General features: G+C 61.9%; 3 protein-coding genes and 1 non-coding gene across 7 annotated transcripts in view; 2 read left to right on the top strand and 2 right to left on the bottom strand.

Annotated features, from left to right (window-relative positions):
• The window catches only part of RAB40C (RAB40C, member RAS oncogene family), a 37,961-nt gene extending 32,963 nt beyond the window's left edge, over positions 1-4,998 (top strand). For both annotated transcript variants that reach the window (XM_061993619.1, XM_061993620.1), the window contains exon 7: positions 1,769-4,998. In XM_061993619.1, coding sequence (XP_061849603.1) covers positions 1,769-2,049 — 281 coding nt within the window. In that variant the 3' untranslated portion in view covers positions 2,050-4,998. The remainder of the gene's footprint in view (positions 1-1,768) is intronic.
• Positions 4,999-7,762: 2,764 nt separating this feature from the next.
• Positions 7,763-11,763, top strand: WFIKKN1 (WAP, follistatin/kazal, immunoglobulin, kunitz and netrin domain containing 1). The gene is made up of 2 exons (XM_061993103.1): positions 7,763-9,335; positions 10,221-11,763. The coding sequence occupies exons 1-2, from the start codon at positions 9,108-9,110 to the stop codon at positions 11,733-11,735; spliced, it is 1,743 nt and encodes a 580-aa protein (XP_061849087.1). The 5' UTR covers positions 7,763-9,107; the 3' UTR covers positions 11,736-11,763.
• Positions 11,764-12,193: 430 nt separating this feature from the next.
• On the bottom strand, positions 12,194-15,734 carry METTL26 (methyltransferase like 26). 3 transcript variants are annotated; one of them, XM_061994058.1, is made up of 6 exons: positions 15,482-15,734; positions 13,708-13,870; positions 13,517-13,576; positions 13,043-13,113; positions 12,679-12,757; positions 12,194-12,587 (listed from the first exon to the last, which is right to left on the bottom strand). In XM_061994058.1, the coding sequence occupies exons 1-6, from the start codon at positions 15,715-15,717 to the stop codon at positions 12,540-12,542; spliced, it is 657 nt and encodes a 218-aa protein (XP_061850042.1). In that variant the 5' UTR covers positions 15,718-15,734; the 3' UTR covers positions 12,194-12,539. The 3 variants fall into 3 exon arrangements, with proteins under 3 accessions (XP_061850042.1, XP_061850043.1, XP_061850041.1); XM_061994059.1 differs by having other exon boundaries at positions 13,043-13,110; XM_061994057.1 differs by lacking the exons at positions 12,194-12,587; positions 12,679-12,757; positions 13,043-13,113; positions 13,517-13,576; positions 13,708-13,870 and adding an exon at positions 14,024-15,405.
• Positions 15,735-15,835: 101 nt separating this feature from the next.
• Positions 15,836-15,906, bottom strand: TRNAG-CCC (transfer RNA glycine (anticodon CCC)). The gene has a single exon. It is a non-coding gene; the product is annotated as a tRNA-Gly (tRNA).
• Between the last annotated feature and the right edge of the window lie 2,576 nt (positions 15,907-18,482).

Raw genomic sequence — 18,482 nt, 5'->3', positions numbered from 1 at the left:
AGTACTTCAATCACGTGGCTGTGTGGGATGAATCCAAGCATAAGCACCTCTGTCCTTACCCTTGTCAGAGTTGTGCCTCCTGTTTTGGAGGGATGTGGAAACAGAATGAGCCCAAGGAGTTGAAAGGGACTAACTGACATCCCTGCTGGCAGCATGCAGCAGTGGGCTGGACTGTTGCATGCATCCAGGCACAGGTGCTTCAGTGTGGACTCCACATGACATCTCAGTCTCGTGTTTGATGCGAAACAGTCTTGGTTCTCACCTTCCTGGGTGGAGGTAGCAGTGTGTCCCACTGGCAGTGTGAGCAGCCAGGGATTACCAGTTCTGGGGTTAACTCCCTTCACAGGGATCCTCAGCTTCTGCTCACAAGGGAGAGAAAATCCCCTTTGCCAGACAGTCACAAATTGTCTGCCTGGGCTCCTGTCCAGCTGTACCGCTGTCTCCAGCTCACAGAGGGGTGGTGAGCAGAGTCTGGGCTGCATTTACAGGCTGACTCTGAACCTCTCCCAGAGGCAGGACGTGTAACTGCTGCCAGCTCGGGAGCAGCAGCCAGGCTTTGGCAGCAGGCTGGAAGTGAAAGTGAGCCCTCATGTGGCCACTTCCCGGGAAATACCCTCCACAGAGGCTTCCCAAAGCCAGTCCTGCAGTGTGCTCTGAGCTCAGAGTGCACTGGGAAGCAGGAAAGAATCACAGAATGATAGAATCAATTGTGTTGGCAAAGCCCTGGAAGCTGCTGCAGTCCCAGCCCTGCCCTCACCCTGCCCAGCCCTCCACTGACCCACAGCCCTCAGCACCTCAGCCCCACGCCTTTGGGATCCCTCCAGGGCTGGGCACTGCCCCAGCTCCCTGGGCAGCCTGGCACAGGGGCTGACACCCCTCTCAGGGAAACAGTTTCTCCTAAAAGAATAGGCAGTCATCTTCTGCCTTGGTGGGATCTGTTGCTGTAGGTGCTGTGCAGAGACCCAGCCCCATGGCTGTTGCTCCTTGAGCAGGTCCCAAGTCCAACTGTCCTTTGGGGCTTGCTGAGCCTGTTGCCTCCTCTCCTGGGGATGCCTTCTAGTGGCCAAACGATGGCCTGAGGAGCCAAGTGTCTGACAGGCATGTAAGCAAGGCTCTGCCTGCCCTGGCACAGGAGGGGTGGCAGTGTCTTAGCCCACCCAAGCTGTTGTCTCACAAAGCTACCAAGGGGCTCCCAAGATACTGAAGGGATGGAACATGTGTGTGAGGAGGAAAGGCTGCAGGCCCTGGGGCTGTTCAGCCTGGAGAAGCGAAGCCTGAGGGGAGGAACCTCATCAGCACTTAGAAGTACTTAAAGGGTTGGTGTCAGGAGGATGGGGGGACACTGTGGTGCCCAGGGCCAGGATAAGGGGTGATGGACATCAGCTGGGACACAAACAGTTCCCCTGGCACAGGAGGAGAAACTGGTTTGGTGCTGAGGTGAGGGAGCCCTGGCCCAGGCTGCCCAGGGAGGGTGTGGAGGCTCCTGCTCAGGAGGTTTCCAACCCCAGCTGGACACGTTCCTGTGCCCCTGAGCCAGGGGAAGCTGCTGGAGCAGGGGCTGGGGCTGCAGCAGCTCTGCAGGTCCCTTCCACTCCCCCCTATTCCATGATTCTATGAAAGCTCTACCTTCCTCCCCCGGGATTTCCCAAGCTTTTATCCTAACTAATCTGCTCCCCATTCAAGACTCTCACGAGATCATTAGTGGCTCCCCAGAGCTGTGGAGCCCAAGCAGCCTCCCCAATCTCTGCGGCCTCTTTTCTCCCCGCAGTGTTCAGCTTACAGGACCTGTGCTGCCGAGCCATCGTTTCCTGCACCCCAGTTCACCTCATTGACAAGCTGCCTTTGCCTGTCACCATCAAGAGCCACTTGAAATCCTTCTCCATGGCCAACGGGATGAACGCTGTGATGATGCACGGCCGCTCCTACTCGCTGGCCAGCAGCGGCGGCGGGAGCAGCAGCAAAGGCAACAGCCTCAAGAGATCCAAATCCATCCGGCCTCCCCAGAGCCCCCCACAGAACTGCTCACGCAACAACTGCAAGATCTCTTAGCAGGAAGGGACAAAAGCTAACTGGGAGCTTCTAAAGGTATCCACAGGCACCCACTTGTGTACAGCTGTTTGCACACTGACCCCCTCCCTCCCCTCCCCTGGCTGGTGGGGACGCTCACACCAGCCGTAGGAATGTGCTCACGTTTTGGCTCCGTGGTGCCCGCTGCAGCTCGTGGTGCTGAGGGGACAGGACTCTGCCAAGTGACCCTCCAGGAATGCTTTGGGCTTTGCCTCTTGGCCCCGGGGTGGAAAATTCAGCAGCTGTCACTGCTGGGGAGGGAGTGGGAGGGGAAAAAGGGAGGGGGAGGGAGGAAAATAAGCTCATCCAGTCTGGATGGAGAAATGGATTTAATGGAAGATTGAGAGGCTTAAGGGAGTAGGCAAAGAGAGTGTGTGCTGCAACTTTAACTCTTGGACTCCTGAAGGAATTGCTGGTGCAATAGTGATCCTTGGATGTAGGAAAGGATGAAAGGAGACAGTTTTCACCGGGATGTTAAGCTGCTGTTGCCAAAAAGGAAAAGCAAACAAGGCAAGAGTTGGCCAATTAGAAAGGGGAAGGAAGCACTCTGCTCGCCTTCCTCGGGTGTTTATGTAAATATGACACATACAGAGACATCTCTCACTGGTTCTTTTTAAGGGTTGTGGGGTGTTTTTGGTTTTTTAAGGAGCAGTCAGGGAAAACTTTATGCAGCCATGTAAATACAAGCACTGGATTGGCTTTCACAGGGGGAGCAAAAAGGGGAGAAGAGGAGGGTTTTCCAAGGAAGACACACCAATGCTTTAAGAGACTTTCAAACACACACATCCACACACACCCCCCAGGCTTAAATGCTACATATGCAGAAGGGAAGAAGGACTGGTGTGTAACCTACCCCGAGCTGCTTCCCCCTGATGGTTCCCTGACAAACACTTGTGAGTGCTGAAGGCAGGGTGGGATGTAGATGGCTCGAGGGGCAGAGCAGAGGGGTCAGGGTCTTGGGGTTTGCTTTCAGCAGGCAGGAGAAAGAGGCAGCTCTGAGGTCACAGCGACGCCTCGCAGCCCACGGGGGACTGAGGAGCAGAGCCTGGAAGCATGGTGCCTAAAACAGAGGGGAAGACACAGAGTTTTGTCCTTTATTGCTGCAGACAGCTTGGCTGTGGCTCCCTGAGCCCTCCACCCACGCCACAGCCCCCCCAAATCCTGGCTGCTCCTCGCTTTGCTTTTCCAAAGACGTCGTGCCTGAGCCGCAGCTCCTCCTGGATGAAAGTGGGGAAAGGACAGAAGCAGCTTTTCCCTGCTGGAGCATGAAGGAGCCCCAAGGGACTGGGAAGGTGGAACAGGTTTTGTGTGGTGAATGTGCTCAGCTCGTGTGGCAGCACCAGGAGATTGGGAAAGGCCTCTGCTGGCTTTCAGAGGGGCCACTCCTGCTCAGCAGCAGCCAGAGCTCGAGGGCTGCACGTGCTGCCGGAGAAGGTCCCATGTCAAGCAAGGGCATGGGCTTCCCTGGCTTCATCCCATGGCTGGAAATTCACCTGGAAACTTAGAACTAACCCCTAGCCTTTAGTGCAAAAGCAAAGGGAGGCATTGGCAGTGGTGCCCAGGATGTGTATGCTGGGAGTAGCAGGGTAGAAAGTGAACTGCTTTGCCTCATGCTGGGCCAGTCTCCTCCTCAGCGAGGATCAGAGCAGCTGGTTACAGTGCTGCCATCTTCCTCCTGGTGTGGGCAACTCCTCCAGGCCTGGCCTTGCTCCTCTCCTCCAGGCCTGGCCTGGCTCCTCTACCCCAGGCAGAGCAGCAGCAGGTTGCATTGGACAGGCAGGATGAAGCCGCAGCAGCTCCTGGTGTGAGGAACTCCTCCCAGGCTTGGCCTGGCCTCGCTTCTCTATCCCCAGGCAGAGCAGCAGCAGGTTGCATTGCATGGGCAGGATGAAACCCCAGCAGTTCCTGGTGTGAGCAGCTCTTCCAGGCTTGGCCTGGCCTCGCTCCTCTATCCCCAGGCTGAGCAGCAGGTTGCATTGCACGGGCAGGATGAAGCCACAGAGGCTGACAGACCCGCTTTGTTCAGGCAGCAGCCAGGGACACAGCCCTCAGCTCCTGCCTTCTCCTTTCTGGGAGGTGAAGGAGCTTTCCCCTTCCCCACTCTAAAGGACAAAACACAGTGCTGGGGGCAGGTCTCTTGGCTTGTCTCTAGCATGCTTTATTGCCCAGCTCAAATGAGCGAGGAAATTAAACCCCAGGCAGATGGAAACTGGGGACGAAGGGGAGGGAGAAGAATCCTTTGTAGTGGTGGTTTGGCTCAAGAGCAAAGGCACAGCCGAGCTCTGCTCGGTGGCACGAAGGCCAGGGCTGGGGAAGGGGATTTGGAGAACCTGTCTGGGATGGCTGGCACCTGTTTCCCATCACTTAACACACAGCAGAAGACAATCGCTGGCTCAGCAGCCCCGGGGATATACAGCCAACAGGTGACCAGCCCCACAAAAGCACCCGTGGGGGCACGGAGAGGGGTGAGAGGTTTCCTTCCCTGCCATCACAAAGGAGAAGAAAGCCCCCACAAAACACTTGCTGTACCTCTGCTTGCTTAGGCACCTCCCTGCACCTTTTTCCTTGCAGTTGAGGGTGGGAGGGTCTCAAGAGCTCCTGTCTGTGAGTGAGGAGCAAAGGTTGACCCAGAGCCAATCACTCAGCAAAAACCTTTCTGTTGTTGTGGTTGTTTTCGTTGGAAAGGCAAAACAAAAAGAGAGATTCTTGCACCTGATGTCAACACTAGTCTGAAGCTGCCCTCCCAACACTTTGTGCCAGGGCTGGCTTGGGCTTGGGCTTGGGCTCGGGCTCAGGCTCGTGGTTTGTCTCTGGACTGTCCTTTTATTTTTGTATTCCTTTGTACAGTCGGTGTCCTTGAGCTGGTTCCACCTGGGGGGGTTGTTTTGTATAAATTAAAGTCTTTTTGGTTTGTTTGTTGGTTTGCAACTACCAGGTGAAAGGTGGAGAGGTTTGTATCAGTTCTCACCTGGACCCCTGAAGAAGCTGAAGGGTAAAGGTGGGGGTGGTTTGGGCCAAAACTAGGGACTGGAGGCTGCTGGTGGTACAAGGTGTGGATTGCTGCTTCCAAACCATCCCCTGCAAAGTCAGGATTCCTGGCTGTGGGGGGGTTTTCTCCTCTACACATGCAGAAACAAAATCTGTTCTCATTACAGGCTTGTTTTGCATTGGATTGCTGGGTTTGGAGCACAGGAACTCAGCCTCATGTGCCAGCCATTGGGGGCTGCAGCTGCCGTGGGCTCATGGCCTCAGCTACACAGGGATGGGCTTTGCAAGTACAAGCAAAGACTTAAGTCATCTCTTTGGGTCTGGGGAGCAAGAATGGAGGGTTGTGGCAGTGTTCACTCATCCTACCCAGGCTGGGACAAGCTGACAGTCAGCTTTGGATCAATGTGACTGTGCAGTGGGGCTCAGAGCACCCGAGTCAGCTCAGGCTGCCCTGGGGTTGGCGTTGGGAGCCCCAAAGAAGGGGTGTGGGGGGGGGGGGTTGCTCTTGGGGTAGAAGAAAACTTCTTGCCTTCTTTTTCTCTTGCTCCCAGCCTACCTCCCCTTGACCTCCCTTTTTTTTTCCCCCTGCCTGCTTGCTTCCCTAGGATCAGATTTTCCACTTCGTACCAGACTGGCCACGCTTGTTTTAACAGCTTAAGGAGTAATTGCCGGGGCTGGGAGGGGGCAGGGGGGGAAATGAGATAGTGTCTGCAGCCTGGAAAACCCTGGAGCTAAGGTGAAAGCCTGGTCAGGGAAGAGTCACAGAGCCCTTTCTCTTTTTTTCCCCCCACTTCCCTGTTTTCAGGGGGTTCTGGCAGTGTCTGCTCCCTCTCTCCAGCCCTGAGACAAAGGCTGTGTGTGGTTTCAGGTGGGGTATGGACAGCCGGAGCCCATTAGGCTGGAGCAGTGGGGGCTGCCTTTGCTGCAGCTGCCTGTGCCTGGGAAGAGCAGGGCAAGAAAACACAGCCTCAGCCCTGGGGGAAAGGCTGTGAGAGCTTCAGGGGGGTCCTATGAGGAGGGAGCAGGTTGCTCTGGGCTGGGCCAGGTCTTTCCTAGTTCAGTGTGTTCATCCCAGTGCGCCTTCCCTGTCTTGGGTCAGTGTTGGAGCCTGCAGGCTGTGAGGAAGGGGTGACCTTCACCTGAGGGGCTTGAAAATGAGGATGTGCCCACCTGTGGGTGCAGGGGGATTGCTGAGGGATTGTTCTGATCCCTCCAGAACAGGGTGCTGAGCTCCTTCCTGCACTCCCCTGTCTTGAAAGGAGAAGGTGAGACATGAAACTCCCGTTGGGCCTGGGATCTTTGAACCCCAAAAATCCCTGTTTTCGGGTTGCAGCAGGTGCCTGGACACACAGAGTCTGGGAGAGACTGAAGTGAAGGCTGCTTTAAGCCTTTAGATGGTGAACATCTGTCACAGGCTTGGGCCAGGGTGGGGAGAGCTTTGTCTTTCATCTGCTGAAGGAGCACTAGAAGAGGCCGGGTGGGGGGTCCCGAGTCGGTGGGAGCTGTGTTTCCAGCCATGGGACATCCAGCATCCCCTCTGCTGCTGAGGCAAAGCTTCCCAGCAGCCCCTTGTCCCACCTTTGACACTTGATCTCAGTGACACAGGGCTGAGACATCTTGGGCTGCGGTGTGAAACGTGGGCCACCCCTCAGGAGCTTCTCCTCCAGCTCTGGAGAGAGGCAGGAGCCAACCCAAACCCCAGCACCAGCATCTTCTCAGCGTGGGGATGGCTCAGAGGTTGCCTCCAGGTTTTCTCCTGTTCCTCCCTCCTGTACCCAGCACCCCTGGAAGGACCCTGGGACACCCCAGGCTGCATCCTCAGGGAGCGAGGTGCCCTGGCAGCCCCCCACGCTGCCTCCTGGATGGAATGAGGTGGGTTTTGGGGTTAGGGATGTGCTGAGGTGGTGGGAACAGACAGGGTACAGCCCTCAGCAGCTGCCAGGCCACGCTAGTGCAATTCCCTGTGTGCAGAACGTCTCCTCAACCTCCCTGCATTGTCCCAGGGCAGTGAAACCTCCCCTCCTGCTTGGCCAAGAAACCAGGGACCCTGGGCACAGCCATGGCACAGGCTCCATCCCTCCACAGGCACAGCAGGCTGGTGGCAGCTCTCTTCTGGGCTGTCAGGCCCCTGGGGAGCCCCAGCAGTGCCACAGGCAGCACAGAGCCATGGGCAGCACCACAGCTCTGCCAGCACTGGCTGTAGCTCATGGTGCCGAGTCAGTGGCCGGGCAGCGTGTGGGGCTGTGGCCCCATCACCCCCCAGAACCCCTGGTCATGGGCAAGGCAATGCCATCCTGGGGGCATCCAGAAGAGTGTGGGCAGCAGGGGGAGGGAGGTTCTGCTGCCCCTCTGCTCTGCCCTGCTGAGGCCTCAGCTGGAGTCCTGTGGCCAGTTCTGGGCTCCCCAGCTCAGGAGAGACAGGGAACTGCTGCAGAGAGGCCAGGGCAGGGACACCAAGGTGCTGAGGGGACTGGAGCATCTTTCTGATGAGGAAAGGCTGGGGTGACTAGTGTCCAGCAACAGGACAAGGGGTGATGGACATCAGCTGGGACACAAACAGTTCCCCTGGCACAGGAGGAGAAGCTCCTTTGGTGCTGAGGTGAGGGAGCCCTGGCCCAGGCTGCCCAGGGAGGGTGTGGAGGCTCCTTCTCAGGAGGTTTCCAACCCCAGCTGGACACGTTCCTGTGCCCCTGAGCCAGGGGAAGCTGCTTGAGCAGGGGCTGGGGCTGCAGCAGCTCTGCAGGGCCCTTCCAGCCCCCACCATGCTGGGATTCTGTGGTCCCAAGCAGCAGCCATTGCCCTGGGAGCCACACACCAGGCCAGTTGCATGCCACAACACCTCTGGGGTGCAGGTGGGTTGATTTCCCCCTGTCAAAAAGTCAGAAAAGGCTCCCTCCCTTGTTCTTTTGTGCCCACCACCACCTGCTCCTTCAGTTTAAGGAGGCTGGAGGTGCTGAGCTGCCTCCACCGACCAAAACCCCCTCGGAGTGGATTCGCTGCGTCCCAGGGGCTGCAGCAACCCGCTCCCGTGCTGAGGGGGACGTGTCAGGGCTCTGGCCAGTGCCGCGAGAGTTAATGCTCCCGCAATGCCGTGACACGTTCCCGCCGCAGGTCAGTGGCCGTCGGGGATTAGGGAGATGTGTGCGGGGAGCCGCGGCGGCTGCGGTGCCGCTTGAAGGTCAGGCACGACGTGCCGGGGGTCCAGCTCAGGGGATCGCAGCCCAGCTATAAATCAGCGCGGAAGGGATGGTGGGGAGATGTCTCCGGGCTGCGTGAGCTCTTGCAGCCACCGCAGCAGGCAGCGGGGTGCCGGGCCGGGATGCTGAGGGGCGAGCGGGGCTGAGGCGGCTGCGGGGCTGAGGCGGCTGCGGGGCTGCCCCTGCCGCGGGCCGGTGCGTGCCGAGAGGTGCGGGGTGAGGGGCTCCCGGGCCCCGCAGCCCCGCGGCGTGGGCTCCGCGTGTGTCCCCGCCGGTGGCCCTGGCTCCGGCTGTTTTCTCATCCTGCAGGAATTCAGCTCCGCGGGCCGGGCCGTTGGCTTGGGGGTTTTTTCCCTCCTCTGTGTGTGTGTGTGCGTGTGTGTGTGTGTCCCTTTCACTCTCCGTCTTTGGAGACTCTCTGCATTCTGCCTTTGATCTCCCCCTGTGTTTGCCCAGCCGATCGCCGGGCTCGCCGGGGTTAGAGGCTGAGGTCAGCGCCTTTCCCATTCCAAACACCCAGAAACATCAGTGGGAAGGGAGGGGATTCAGATTACAACCTTCCCGGTCCTCCCCTTCCACCCCACTCGCGCGGTGCCGGCGGGGAGCCGGGGATGGACTGAGCCCCTCTCCCACGGGCCGTCCCCGGCGCCCCGCGAGCCAGGGGCCGGCGATGGATGGAGGCGACGGGCAGCATCGCCGGTGGTCCGGCAGGCGCTGGGCGTGCTGAAGGGCAGAGGTTTGGTCCTCTCTTCCTCCTCCTCCTCTTTGTCCCCCCGCCTGCCCGCCTTCTCCCTCATCCCCTCCATCCTGGATGTGATTGATCCCGAGCCGTCGCCAGCAGCGCGGGGTGCCCAGATGCCTCCTCATGGGAGTTTCGGCAGCCCGGGCCGGGGCCGGGGAGCGGGTGGGCGGCTGCGGCTGCCCCCGGGCATCGTGCTGCTCCTGCCTTTGCTGGCGGCGGCGGCGGGGCTGAGCCTGCAGCCGGCCAGGACGCGGCACCTGGGGGTCTGCCCCAACCAGCTGAACCCCAACCTCTGGGTGGACGCGCAGAGCACCTGCGAGCGGGAGTGCCAGGCTGACCAGGTGAGCAGGGGGGCGGCGGGGATGGCGTTGGGGGGAGGGGGGAGGCATCCCCAGCTCCCCGAAGGAGACGCTTTGGGGTGAGGGTCTTTGTGGTGCAGTTGTTTCGGTGCAACGGGCTGAGCCCGTGACTGTGCTTTCCAAGCCCCTGCTGTCGGCTGGAGTGAGGAGTGCCCCGGGGCCACTCTCCAGCCCCACAGCAGGCAAAGAAACTGCTTGTTGCCCCTACACGTCCCTCACCCCTGGGCCACGCTCCACGGCCAGGACACCTCCTCCATGCACTCCCAGGATGCTCCCACCCGGCTGAGGAGCTGGGATGAGAGGAATGGATGTGCTGAGACACGGATGAGGAACGGAGAGGAATGGATGTGCACAGCCTCCCCCCAGCCTCCTCCTTTATCCCTGGGGCCAGGAGTCCATCCACAGAGCAGGGAACCCCAGCTCTGGGCTTTGCAGCAGTGAGCGGGGTCACAAGTCCCTCTGCCCTGCTTAGGGCTGTCTGGACCCGGGTCAGACTCCTTTGCAACTCATCTGTGTGATGAATTCTGCCTCCCCTCAGCCAACAACCTGATCTAGGTGGGACCTGCTTTAGCAGGGAGGGTTGGACTGGATGATCTCCAGAGGTCCCTTCCAACCCCTACCGTTCCGTGATTCTGTCACCACAGCTAAGAGAGACGAGACGCTTTGGGAGGCAGGAGGGGCCATCACTGCTCCTGGGGGGAGCTGAGGGTGGGTTGGGGCCGGCGCAGCCGCGACGGGGAGGTCTGGCTCTTACCCAAGGCTGCGTGGGGTCCATCTGCCCCACGGCGGGCACGGCTAGGAGCAGCACAGCAGGGCGGTGAGCACCGCATCCCCTCCCCCAATCTCCCCTCTCCCCTGCCCTCCCAGGACTGCGAAGGCTTCGAGAAGTGCTGCACCAACGTGTGCGGGCTGCGGAGCTGCGTGGCCGCTCGCTTCGCCGACGGCAGCGCGCCCGTGCCGGCGCTGGCACCCGCCGCCTCCTGCGAGCGCTTCGTGTGCGCCCAGCAGGGCTCCGACTGCGACATCTGGGACGGGCAGCCGGTGTGCAAGTGCAAGGACCGCTGCGAGAAGGAGCCCAACTTCACCTGCGCCTCCGACGGCCTCACCTACTACAACAAGTGCTACATGGACGCCGAGGCGTGCCTGCGCGGCACCCGCCTCACCACCGTGCCCTGCAAGCACATCTTCACCTGGCCCGACACCAGCCCCGTGCCGCAGGAGACCACGGCTCGGCCCACGCCGGGGGCAGGCCCCGAGGTGCCGGTGCCCCCGGCTCTTTACACCAACCCCTTCCACCAGTCCGTGCGCGCCGGCGGCACCGTCAGCTTCCGATGCGACGTGAGCGGCCGCCCGCGGCCGGACATCACCTGGGAGAAGCAGAGCGACAGGGAGGAGAACTTCATCATGAGGCCCGACCAGATGTACGGCAACGTGGTGGTCACCAACATCGGCCAGCTGGTCATCTACAACGCCCGCCACGAGGACGCCGGCATCTACACCTGCACGGCCAGGAACGCCGCCGGGCTGCTCCGCGCCGACTTCCCGCTGTCGGTGCTGCGGAGGGAGCCGGCGGGAGGGACCCCCCGCGCCGGAGCCCCCCAGCCCCTCCCCGGCGCCCCCCAGCCCTTCCCCGGCGCCGAGTGCCTGAAGGAGCCGGACCGGCGGCGCTGCGAGGTGCCCGAGGTGCGCTGGCACTTCGACGCCAAGCAGGGCTCCTGCCTCACCTTCCGCTACGGCGGCTGCGGCGCCAACGGGAACCACTTCGAGACGTACGAGGAGTGCCAAGCCGCCTGCCTGGGCAGCGCCCGCCCCACCTGCCTGCTGCCCATGGTGCAGGGGCCGTGCCAGAACTGGGAGCCCCGCTGGGCGTACAACCACCTGCTGAAGCAGTGCCACTCCTTCGTCTACGGCGGCTGCGAGGGCAACAGCAACAACTTCGAGAGCAAGGAGAGCTGCGAGGACGTGTGTCCCTTCCCCAAGAGCCTGCAGTGCAAGGGCTGCCGCCTCAAGAGCAAGATGGTGCTGAGCCTGTGCCGCAGCGACTTCGCCATCGTGGGCAGGCTGATGGAGATCGTGGAGGACCAAGACTCCGGCATCGCCCGCTTCGCCCTCGAGGACGTCCTCAAGGACGAGAAGATGGGCCTCAAGTTCTTCAACATCAAGTACCTGGAGGTGACCTTGACCCACATGGACTGGAGCTGCCCCTGCCCCAACATGACGGCGGAGGACGGGCCGCTGATCATCATGGGCGAGGTGCACGACGGCATGGCCACGCTGGACCCCAGCAGCTACGTCCGGGCAGCCAACGACAAGAGGGTCAAGAAGATCTATGAGCTGCTGGAGAAGAAAACCTGCGACCTCCTGAACCGCTTCCAGGACTAGGGGAGAGCTGGGACGTGCTGGTGTGTGTGTGTGTGGGGTGGGCTGGGGGGTAAGGGCTGCAGCTCCACCGCTCAGGAGGGGCAGCCTGGGGTGGGGTTGGGGGGTTCTGCAGCAGTGGGTTACTGCTTTGAGGTAGTTTCCCCCTTTTCCCCCCACCCCCACAACCCTGAGCTGTTCCCAGCCCAGCTCCCACCCACCTCCCCTGTAATTTATCTGCTGAACACCCCCCTCCCCTCCTCCTGTGTACCACCCAGCCTGGCCAGCAGCAATAAAGGACTGGGTTGGGTTGCAAAGGGGTGGGAGTTCTGCCAGGACACCCCCCTCTCCTTCTCCTCCCCCCCTCTCCCCAAACCTTCCCACCATACCAAAGCCTCCAGGCCCAATGTGGCACTGCAAGGAGGGATCAGGGATGCCCTCCCCCAGTGTCAGTGCTGAAAGCATCAGGGAGCTGCTGGGGATGGGAGGACAAAGTCCCAAGAGTTTATTGGGAGAGCAGCAGCACAATTCCAGTGGGGAGGTGGGAAAGAAGGGGGATGGGATCCCCCCCCCCCCCCCAATGCCTATACCCTCCCTGGCTGCTGTGGTGGCTTCTGGGGGCCAGGCTGGGACACCCCATTGCCAAGGGGCTGGTGGAGACGGCCCCATTGTAGCCCACCAGCCAAGCCCAGCCCTAGCTGGGGCACTGGGGCACCGTCCCATTGCTGGCACTGGTGTGGGGCTGATGTGACCCCTCAAGGAGGCATCAGTTGAGGAGTGCAGCTGTGCCAGGAGGTGCCAGGAGCTGCCAGGAGCTGCCAGGTCAGGCTACTGCTTGCGGAAGATGAGACTCTTGTTGTTGGCTGGCATGTCGACCTGGAGGTGCAGAGATGGGGGTCAGGGGAGTCCCCACCAGTTCAAGGGACTGTTGCTCCCCCTCCTCCCACCTTCTGTCCCCAGCACCCACCATCCTCTCCAGACGTAGCCCGTTGGCCTCAGCCAGCCGCTGCAGCAGCGCCGTGTCCCGAAGGCCCCAGGAGGGATTGCTGCCAGGGAGGGAGCCGTGGGTCAGACACACACACACACACTGTCACACACACAGACATGCTGACACACAGACATCTCTCTGCTGCACTCCTCAAAGTGTCCCCATCCCAGTGAGGTGCCCACAGGTCAGGGAGGGGGCAGGGAGAGGGCTACCACCACCCGTTGCTTTAGGTCTTATCTTGAAGGCCCACGCTGGGAGGGAGCTGCCAGAGCTGCAGGCAGCAGGGGAAGGACAGGCAGGGTGGGCCAGCAGCAGCCCTGGGCCCACAGCCCACCCCTCCTACCTCTGCCTCAGGCTGTGGTCGAAGTCCACGTTGCTCTGGGGGCTGATGCGACCGTCCTGGGCGTAGGGCTGCTGGGACACGGAGCTGGAGCTGCAGGCATCGTGTGTCCCCCCCACCGGTCCCTCCCCACTCAGCTCACAGGCTGCTGTCCCCACCATGCACAGAAGCCAAGTGAGAAGGGACACGGCCCCTGAGAGGGATCACAGGTCCTGCCACCCACTGCAGATCCCCCAGACTCTGCCCTGGATGGGGTGAGGGAAGACAGGATCCCTCCCATCCCAGGAGTGAACAGCCAAAGCCGCTCATCCAGGGCTTAGCATGTGCCCTGAGAGGCTGAGACCCTCCCTCAGACTTAAACCCTCCCTTCCCCATCCACCTCCACGAGCCATTCCTGGAGCTGCCCTCCTGTTATCCCCTTCCCCAGCACCCCCAGGGACACCTTGCACCACGATGGGTGCTCAGCTGAGCACCCACCCCATAAGTGAAGAGTATTCCTCCAGGCTTCAGCAGCACCCCAGCACCCTTGAACAGACCCTGGGCAAAGACAGAAGTGGGGCACAGGTCAGGGGACAATCCCCAAGAGCCCCTCCTTGGCCCTGGGTCACCCAGAGCAGGGGACAGGGACGGGGTGAGGGCCAGCGTGGCTCCAGCCTTGCCCCACTCACCTCGGTGCAGCGCAGCTCCGTGATGTGCATCATGTTGATGCTGACAAGGAGGTCGAGGCTGGCAGGTTGGGTGCCCCCCCAGGTCTCCCAGCCCTGGGACACATCCAGCAGGATGGGAGGCAGCATGTTGGGCACCTGCATGGCCTCTGCATAGGCAGCGATGCTGCGGGCACCAAACCCCACATCAACCCCAGCCAGGGCATCACCAGCCCCTCTGCACATCCCTCCCAGCTCAGCACCCGAAACAGCAGCCAGCAGCAGCATCTCCCAGGTGGAGTCTCTGGTGTCTAATAGTAAGGTTGTGCTTGCAACACAGGCTGTGGGGGCTCTACACAGGGTGAGGGCTCTGGTATGGCTCCTTGCTTCTCAGCAGGCAGGTGTTGGCCCATCAGCATCCGTGTCAATGGTCTGGGTGAGGGGATTGAGGGAACCCTGAATCATTTTGGGGATGAGGCCGAGCTGGGTGGGTGTGGGGGTGTGCCTGAGAGGGCAGGAAGGAGCTGCAGAGGGCCCTGGCCAGGCTGGAGCCACGGGAGTCTCTGCTCCCCAGGCAGCAATGACAGGACAAGAGGCAACAGGCTGCAGCTGCCCCAGGGGAGGCGAGATTGGAGCTGAATTTCCCTGGGAGGGTGTCAGCCCCTGTGCCAGGCTGCCCAGGGAGCTGATCATTCTGATTCTAGGCAGCTGCAGGACCGGCAGCAGGCACCGAGAGACGCCTCAGCCCATCCCCCGGCGCTGTTGCGTCTCCGCGGGGCTGCCCCCGCCTCTCCCGCACACACGTGCTCAGGCTGCCCGCACGCTCCCCGCACCGCTGCACTAGGACCAGCTGCTTTGGGTGCGATTCACACCCTTTTGGGCACATTCCCCGCGGGACGCTGCCGCTGCCGGGGGAGGCGCCGGGAAGGACGGCGGCTGCACCCCCGCCCCGGGCTCATTTTCATCCCCTCCGAGCTGCAGAGCTCGGATTTTTGGCTCCTGATTGGCAACGGACCCGGCTCCGCAACGGCTGGCTGTGCTTCGGGTGCGGGCAGACCCACGCACGCACACGCGGGGCAAAGAAACGCGGGGGCGGTGCGGGGTGCGAGGCGCTGGGAACCGCTGCCGGGGAGGGCTGGGGAGCCGGGAATCGGGGCTGAGGAGCCGGGCATGAGGCTCAGCATCACCGTGGGGCATCGCGGGCACGCGTGGGTAGGGGGAGGGCTGAGCCACGGCTGCGCGGGCGCTTTGCGGGCAGGAAGCACTCCGGGGCGGGGGAGGGGAGGGCAGACGGATACTGAGGCTGCTGGGGGAAAAACAATCCCGAGCTGGGGAGCCTGAGATGTTTGGGAGTGGAATGTTGTGTTTTTTCCTGCAGAGTGGCCTGGTTGGGAGCTGGATATTGGGGGTTTTTCTGGGTAAAAAGGAGTCCTGAAGTGGGGAGCCTGGGCTGGGAGGGAGTGGTTGGGTATTGAGGCTTTTCTAGGGGGGGGAATATCCCTGAGCTGGAGAGGCTGCGATGCCTGGGAGTTGTTGGATACTGAGGCTTTTCTGGAGAAGAATAAAGGAAGCGTTGAGTGAGGGAAGCTGAGCTGCCTGAGGGTCCAATGTTGTGTCTTTCGTGAGGAAAAACAAGCCAGCCCTGAGCAGGGGAAGCTGGGCGGGCTCACAGCAGTGCCGGCCATCCCGATGAGCCACCTAAGAGCTGAGTCTGGGGCTTTCCTGGAATAAAACACAGCCCCGAAGTGGGAGCCCCGGCACCGCACCCCCCGCACCCCCCACTTTCCCCCTCCCTCACCTGCGCAGAGCCCGGGGGTCGACGTCTGAAGGCTGCCAGCGCGTTTGTGGCAGCTCCCGGGCGAAGTAAGCGGCGTGGAGCCCCGCGCCCGCCCCTACCTCCAACACCCTCAGCACGTCGTCGCGTCCCGCGTGGGCTCCAGAGCCCGCGTATTCCCGCAGCACGGCCAGGATCGGGCCCTTGTTGCGCTGCGCGGCCGCCGGCGCTTGCATGGCCGGAGCGGGAGCGCCTCGCATCCGTGTGTGTGTGTGTGTGTGTGTTTGTGTGTGTCGACCCGCCCCCACGGCCCGCGGGTGGAGCTTCCCACGGCGGGAGGGGAGAAAGGGAAACGAAATAAAAGGGAAAAGAGCGTTTTGCGCCGCCCGGGAATCGAACCCGGGTCGCAAGAATGGGAATCTTGCATGATACCACTACACCAGCGGCGCGGCTGCGGCCGCTCCCCCGCGCCGGCTCTCGCCCGCTCCCCCGCGGCCGCCCCATCCGTCCCCGCCGGCCCGCACAGCCCCGGGCTGCGTGCGGTGCGGGAGCCCCCCGTCTGCCACGGCTCCCGCTGAGGATGGAGGATCCAGCCAGAGCCTGGAGGTTTGAGGTTCGGGGTTTCCGGGCTCGGTGCACGGCTGTGAGGTGGGGAAACTGAGGCACGACCCCTCGGGTGATGAGACGGAGCTGGGTCACGGCCGTGTTTAAGCTCAGGAGCCGCAGCCACACGGCTGGTGGGGCGGAAAGGGCCGAGGTCACCTTTGGAGGGTGGTTTTGCTGCCCCTGGAGCATCCCCTGTGACCCTGGTGGGTTTGTCACACGGCTGATCCCCAGAGCCCCGGGTGCCAGCCAGCCGCTGGCCGCGCTGGGCACTGGCTCGGGGGTCACCTGCTGGAGCTGCACTTCCACCACGTGCAGAGCCCTCAGCACTCCCTCCCTGCTCCAAAGGTCACAGCGCTGGCCGGGACACGGGCGGCTGCGCTGGCTTCCCGTGCCGCAGGGTGGCTCCTGGGCTCTCGTGGCATGTGTGGCTGGCGCTCGCCAGGCTTGTCCCACCACTGTCCCCACGTGGTGCTGGCACCTCAGCCTCTGCACCCCCTCGCTGTGCCCTGTGTGTTCCTGGAGTGACTCCTGTGTGTTCTGTGTGTGTGTGCCATGACTCCAGCACCCCTTGTCGCCCAAATGTCCCCATGCACGTCTCCGCTGTGCTCCCTGGGACTCTTGTGTGCCAGCTATCTCCTGTGCCCTCCTGTTTGACCCCTTGTGTGTCCCCACATCCTCTGTGTGCCTTTATGTACCCCCTGTGACCCATGTGTCCTCCCTCACCTCCCACATGTGCCCCTGACATGCCCTGTGCATGTCCCCTGTGTGTCCCTACACCCCAAAATGTGCCCTGATGTGCCCTGTGCATGTCCCCTGTGTGTCCCTACACCCCAAAGTGTGCCCTGATGTGCCCTGTGCATGTCCCCTGAGTGTCCTCACCCCCCACATGTGCCCCTGATGTGCCCTGTGCATGTCTCCTGGGTGTCCCTACACCCCAAAATGTGCCCTGATGTGCCCTGTGCATGTCCCCTGTGTGTCCCCACACCCCAAAGTGTGCCCTGATGTGCCCTGTGCATGTGTCTGTGTGTCCCCACACCCCAAACTGTGCCCTGATATGCCCTGTGTATGTCCCCTGTGTGTCCCCACACCCCAAAATGTGCCCTGATGTGCCCTGTGCACGTCCCCTGTGTGTCCCCACACCCCAAAACGTGCCCCGTGCATGTCCCCTGTGTGTCCTCACCCCCTACATGTGCCCCTGATGTGCCCTGTTCATATCCCCTATGTCCCCACACCCCAAAATGTGCCCCTGACATGCCCTGTGCATGTCCCCTGTGTGTCTTCACCTCCACATGTGCCCCTGATGTGCCTTGTGCACATCCCCTGTGTGTCCCCACACCCCAAAACGTGCCCTGTGCACGTCCCCTGTGTGTCCCCACACCCCAAAACGTGCCCTGTGTATGTCCCCTGAGTGTCTTCACCTCCACATGTGCTCCTGATGTGCCCTTTGCATGTCCCCTGTGTGTCCTCACATCCCCAAACGTGCCCTGATATGCCCTGTGCATCTCCACACCCCAAAACGTGCCCTGTGCGTGTCCCCTGTGTGTCCCCACACCCCAAAACGTGCCCTGTGCATGTCCCCTGTGTGTCCTCACACCCCACATGTGCCCCTGATGTGCCTTGTGCATGTCCCCTGTGTGTCCCCCCACCCCAAAGCGTGCCCCGTGCATGTCCCCTGTGTGTCCTCACCCCCCAAATGTGCCCCTGATGTGCCCCGTGCATGTCCCCTGTGTGTCCTCACCCCAAAGTGTGCCCCTGATATGCCCTGTGCATGTCCCCTGTGTGTCCCCCCACCCCAAAGCGTGCCCCGTGCATGTCTCCTGGGTGTCCCTACACCCCAAAACATGCCCTGTGCATGTCCCCTGTGTGTCCTCACACCCCACATGTGCCCCTGATGTGCCTTGTGCATGTCCCCTGTGTGTCCCCACACCCCAAAGCGTGCCCCGTGCATGTCCCCTGTGTGTCCTCACCCCCCAAATGTGCCCTGATATGCCCTGTGCATGTCCCCTGTGTGTCCCCACACCCCAAACTGTGCCCTGATGTGCCTTGTGCATGTCTCCTGTGTGTCCCCACACCCCAAAACGTGCCCTGTGCACGTCTCCTGTGTGTCCCCTCACCCCAAAACGTGCCCTGTGCATGTCCCCTGTGTGTCCCCACACCCCAAAACGTGCCCTGTGCATGTCCCCTGTGTGTCCCCACACCCCAAAACGTGCCCTGTGCATGTCTCCTGTGTGTCCCCACACCCCAAAACGTGCCCTGTGCATGTCCCCTGTGTGTCCCCCCACCCCGAAGCGCGCCTTGCGTGCAACCCCCACCTCCCCCGTGCGCCCCCGCCGTGTCCCCCCGCGCCTCCCCCGCGTTCCCCCGCCGTGTCCCGCCCCTCGCCGCGCCCCCGCCGCCCGCCCCGCGCCCGCCCCGTCGG

Source organism: Colius striatus, chromosome 3 (assembly GCF_028858725.1).
Source record: "Colius striatus isolate bColStr4 chromosome 3, bColStr4.1.hap1, whole genome shotgun sequence".
Lineage (NCBI taxonomy): Eukaryota > Metazoa > Chordata > Aves > Coliiformes > Coliidae > Colius > Colius striatus.
This window is presented reverse-complemented; position numbering and strand designations above follow the sequence as displayed.

Bases quoted from the DNA above. Each gene is read 5' to 3' on its own strand.
- WFIKKN1 (XM_061993103.1), top strand. From the start codon at position 9,108: ATGCCTCCTCATGGGAGTTTCGGCAGCCCGGGCCGGGGCCGGGGAGCG. The intron at 9,336-10,220 runs GTGAGCAGGGGG...CTGCCCTCCCAG, and splicing joins GGGAGTGCCAGGCTGACCAG to GACTGCGAAGGCTTCGAGAA.
- METTL26 (XM_061994057.1), bottom strand. From the start codon at position 15,717: ATGCGAGGCGCTCCCGCTCCGGCCATGCAAGCGCCGGCGGCCGCGCAG. The intron at 15,406-15,481 runs GTGAGGGAGGGG...GTTTTATTCCAG, and splicing joins GACCCCCGGGCTCTGCGCAG to GAAAGCCCCAGACTCAGCTC.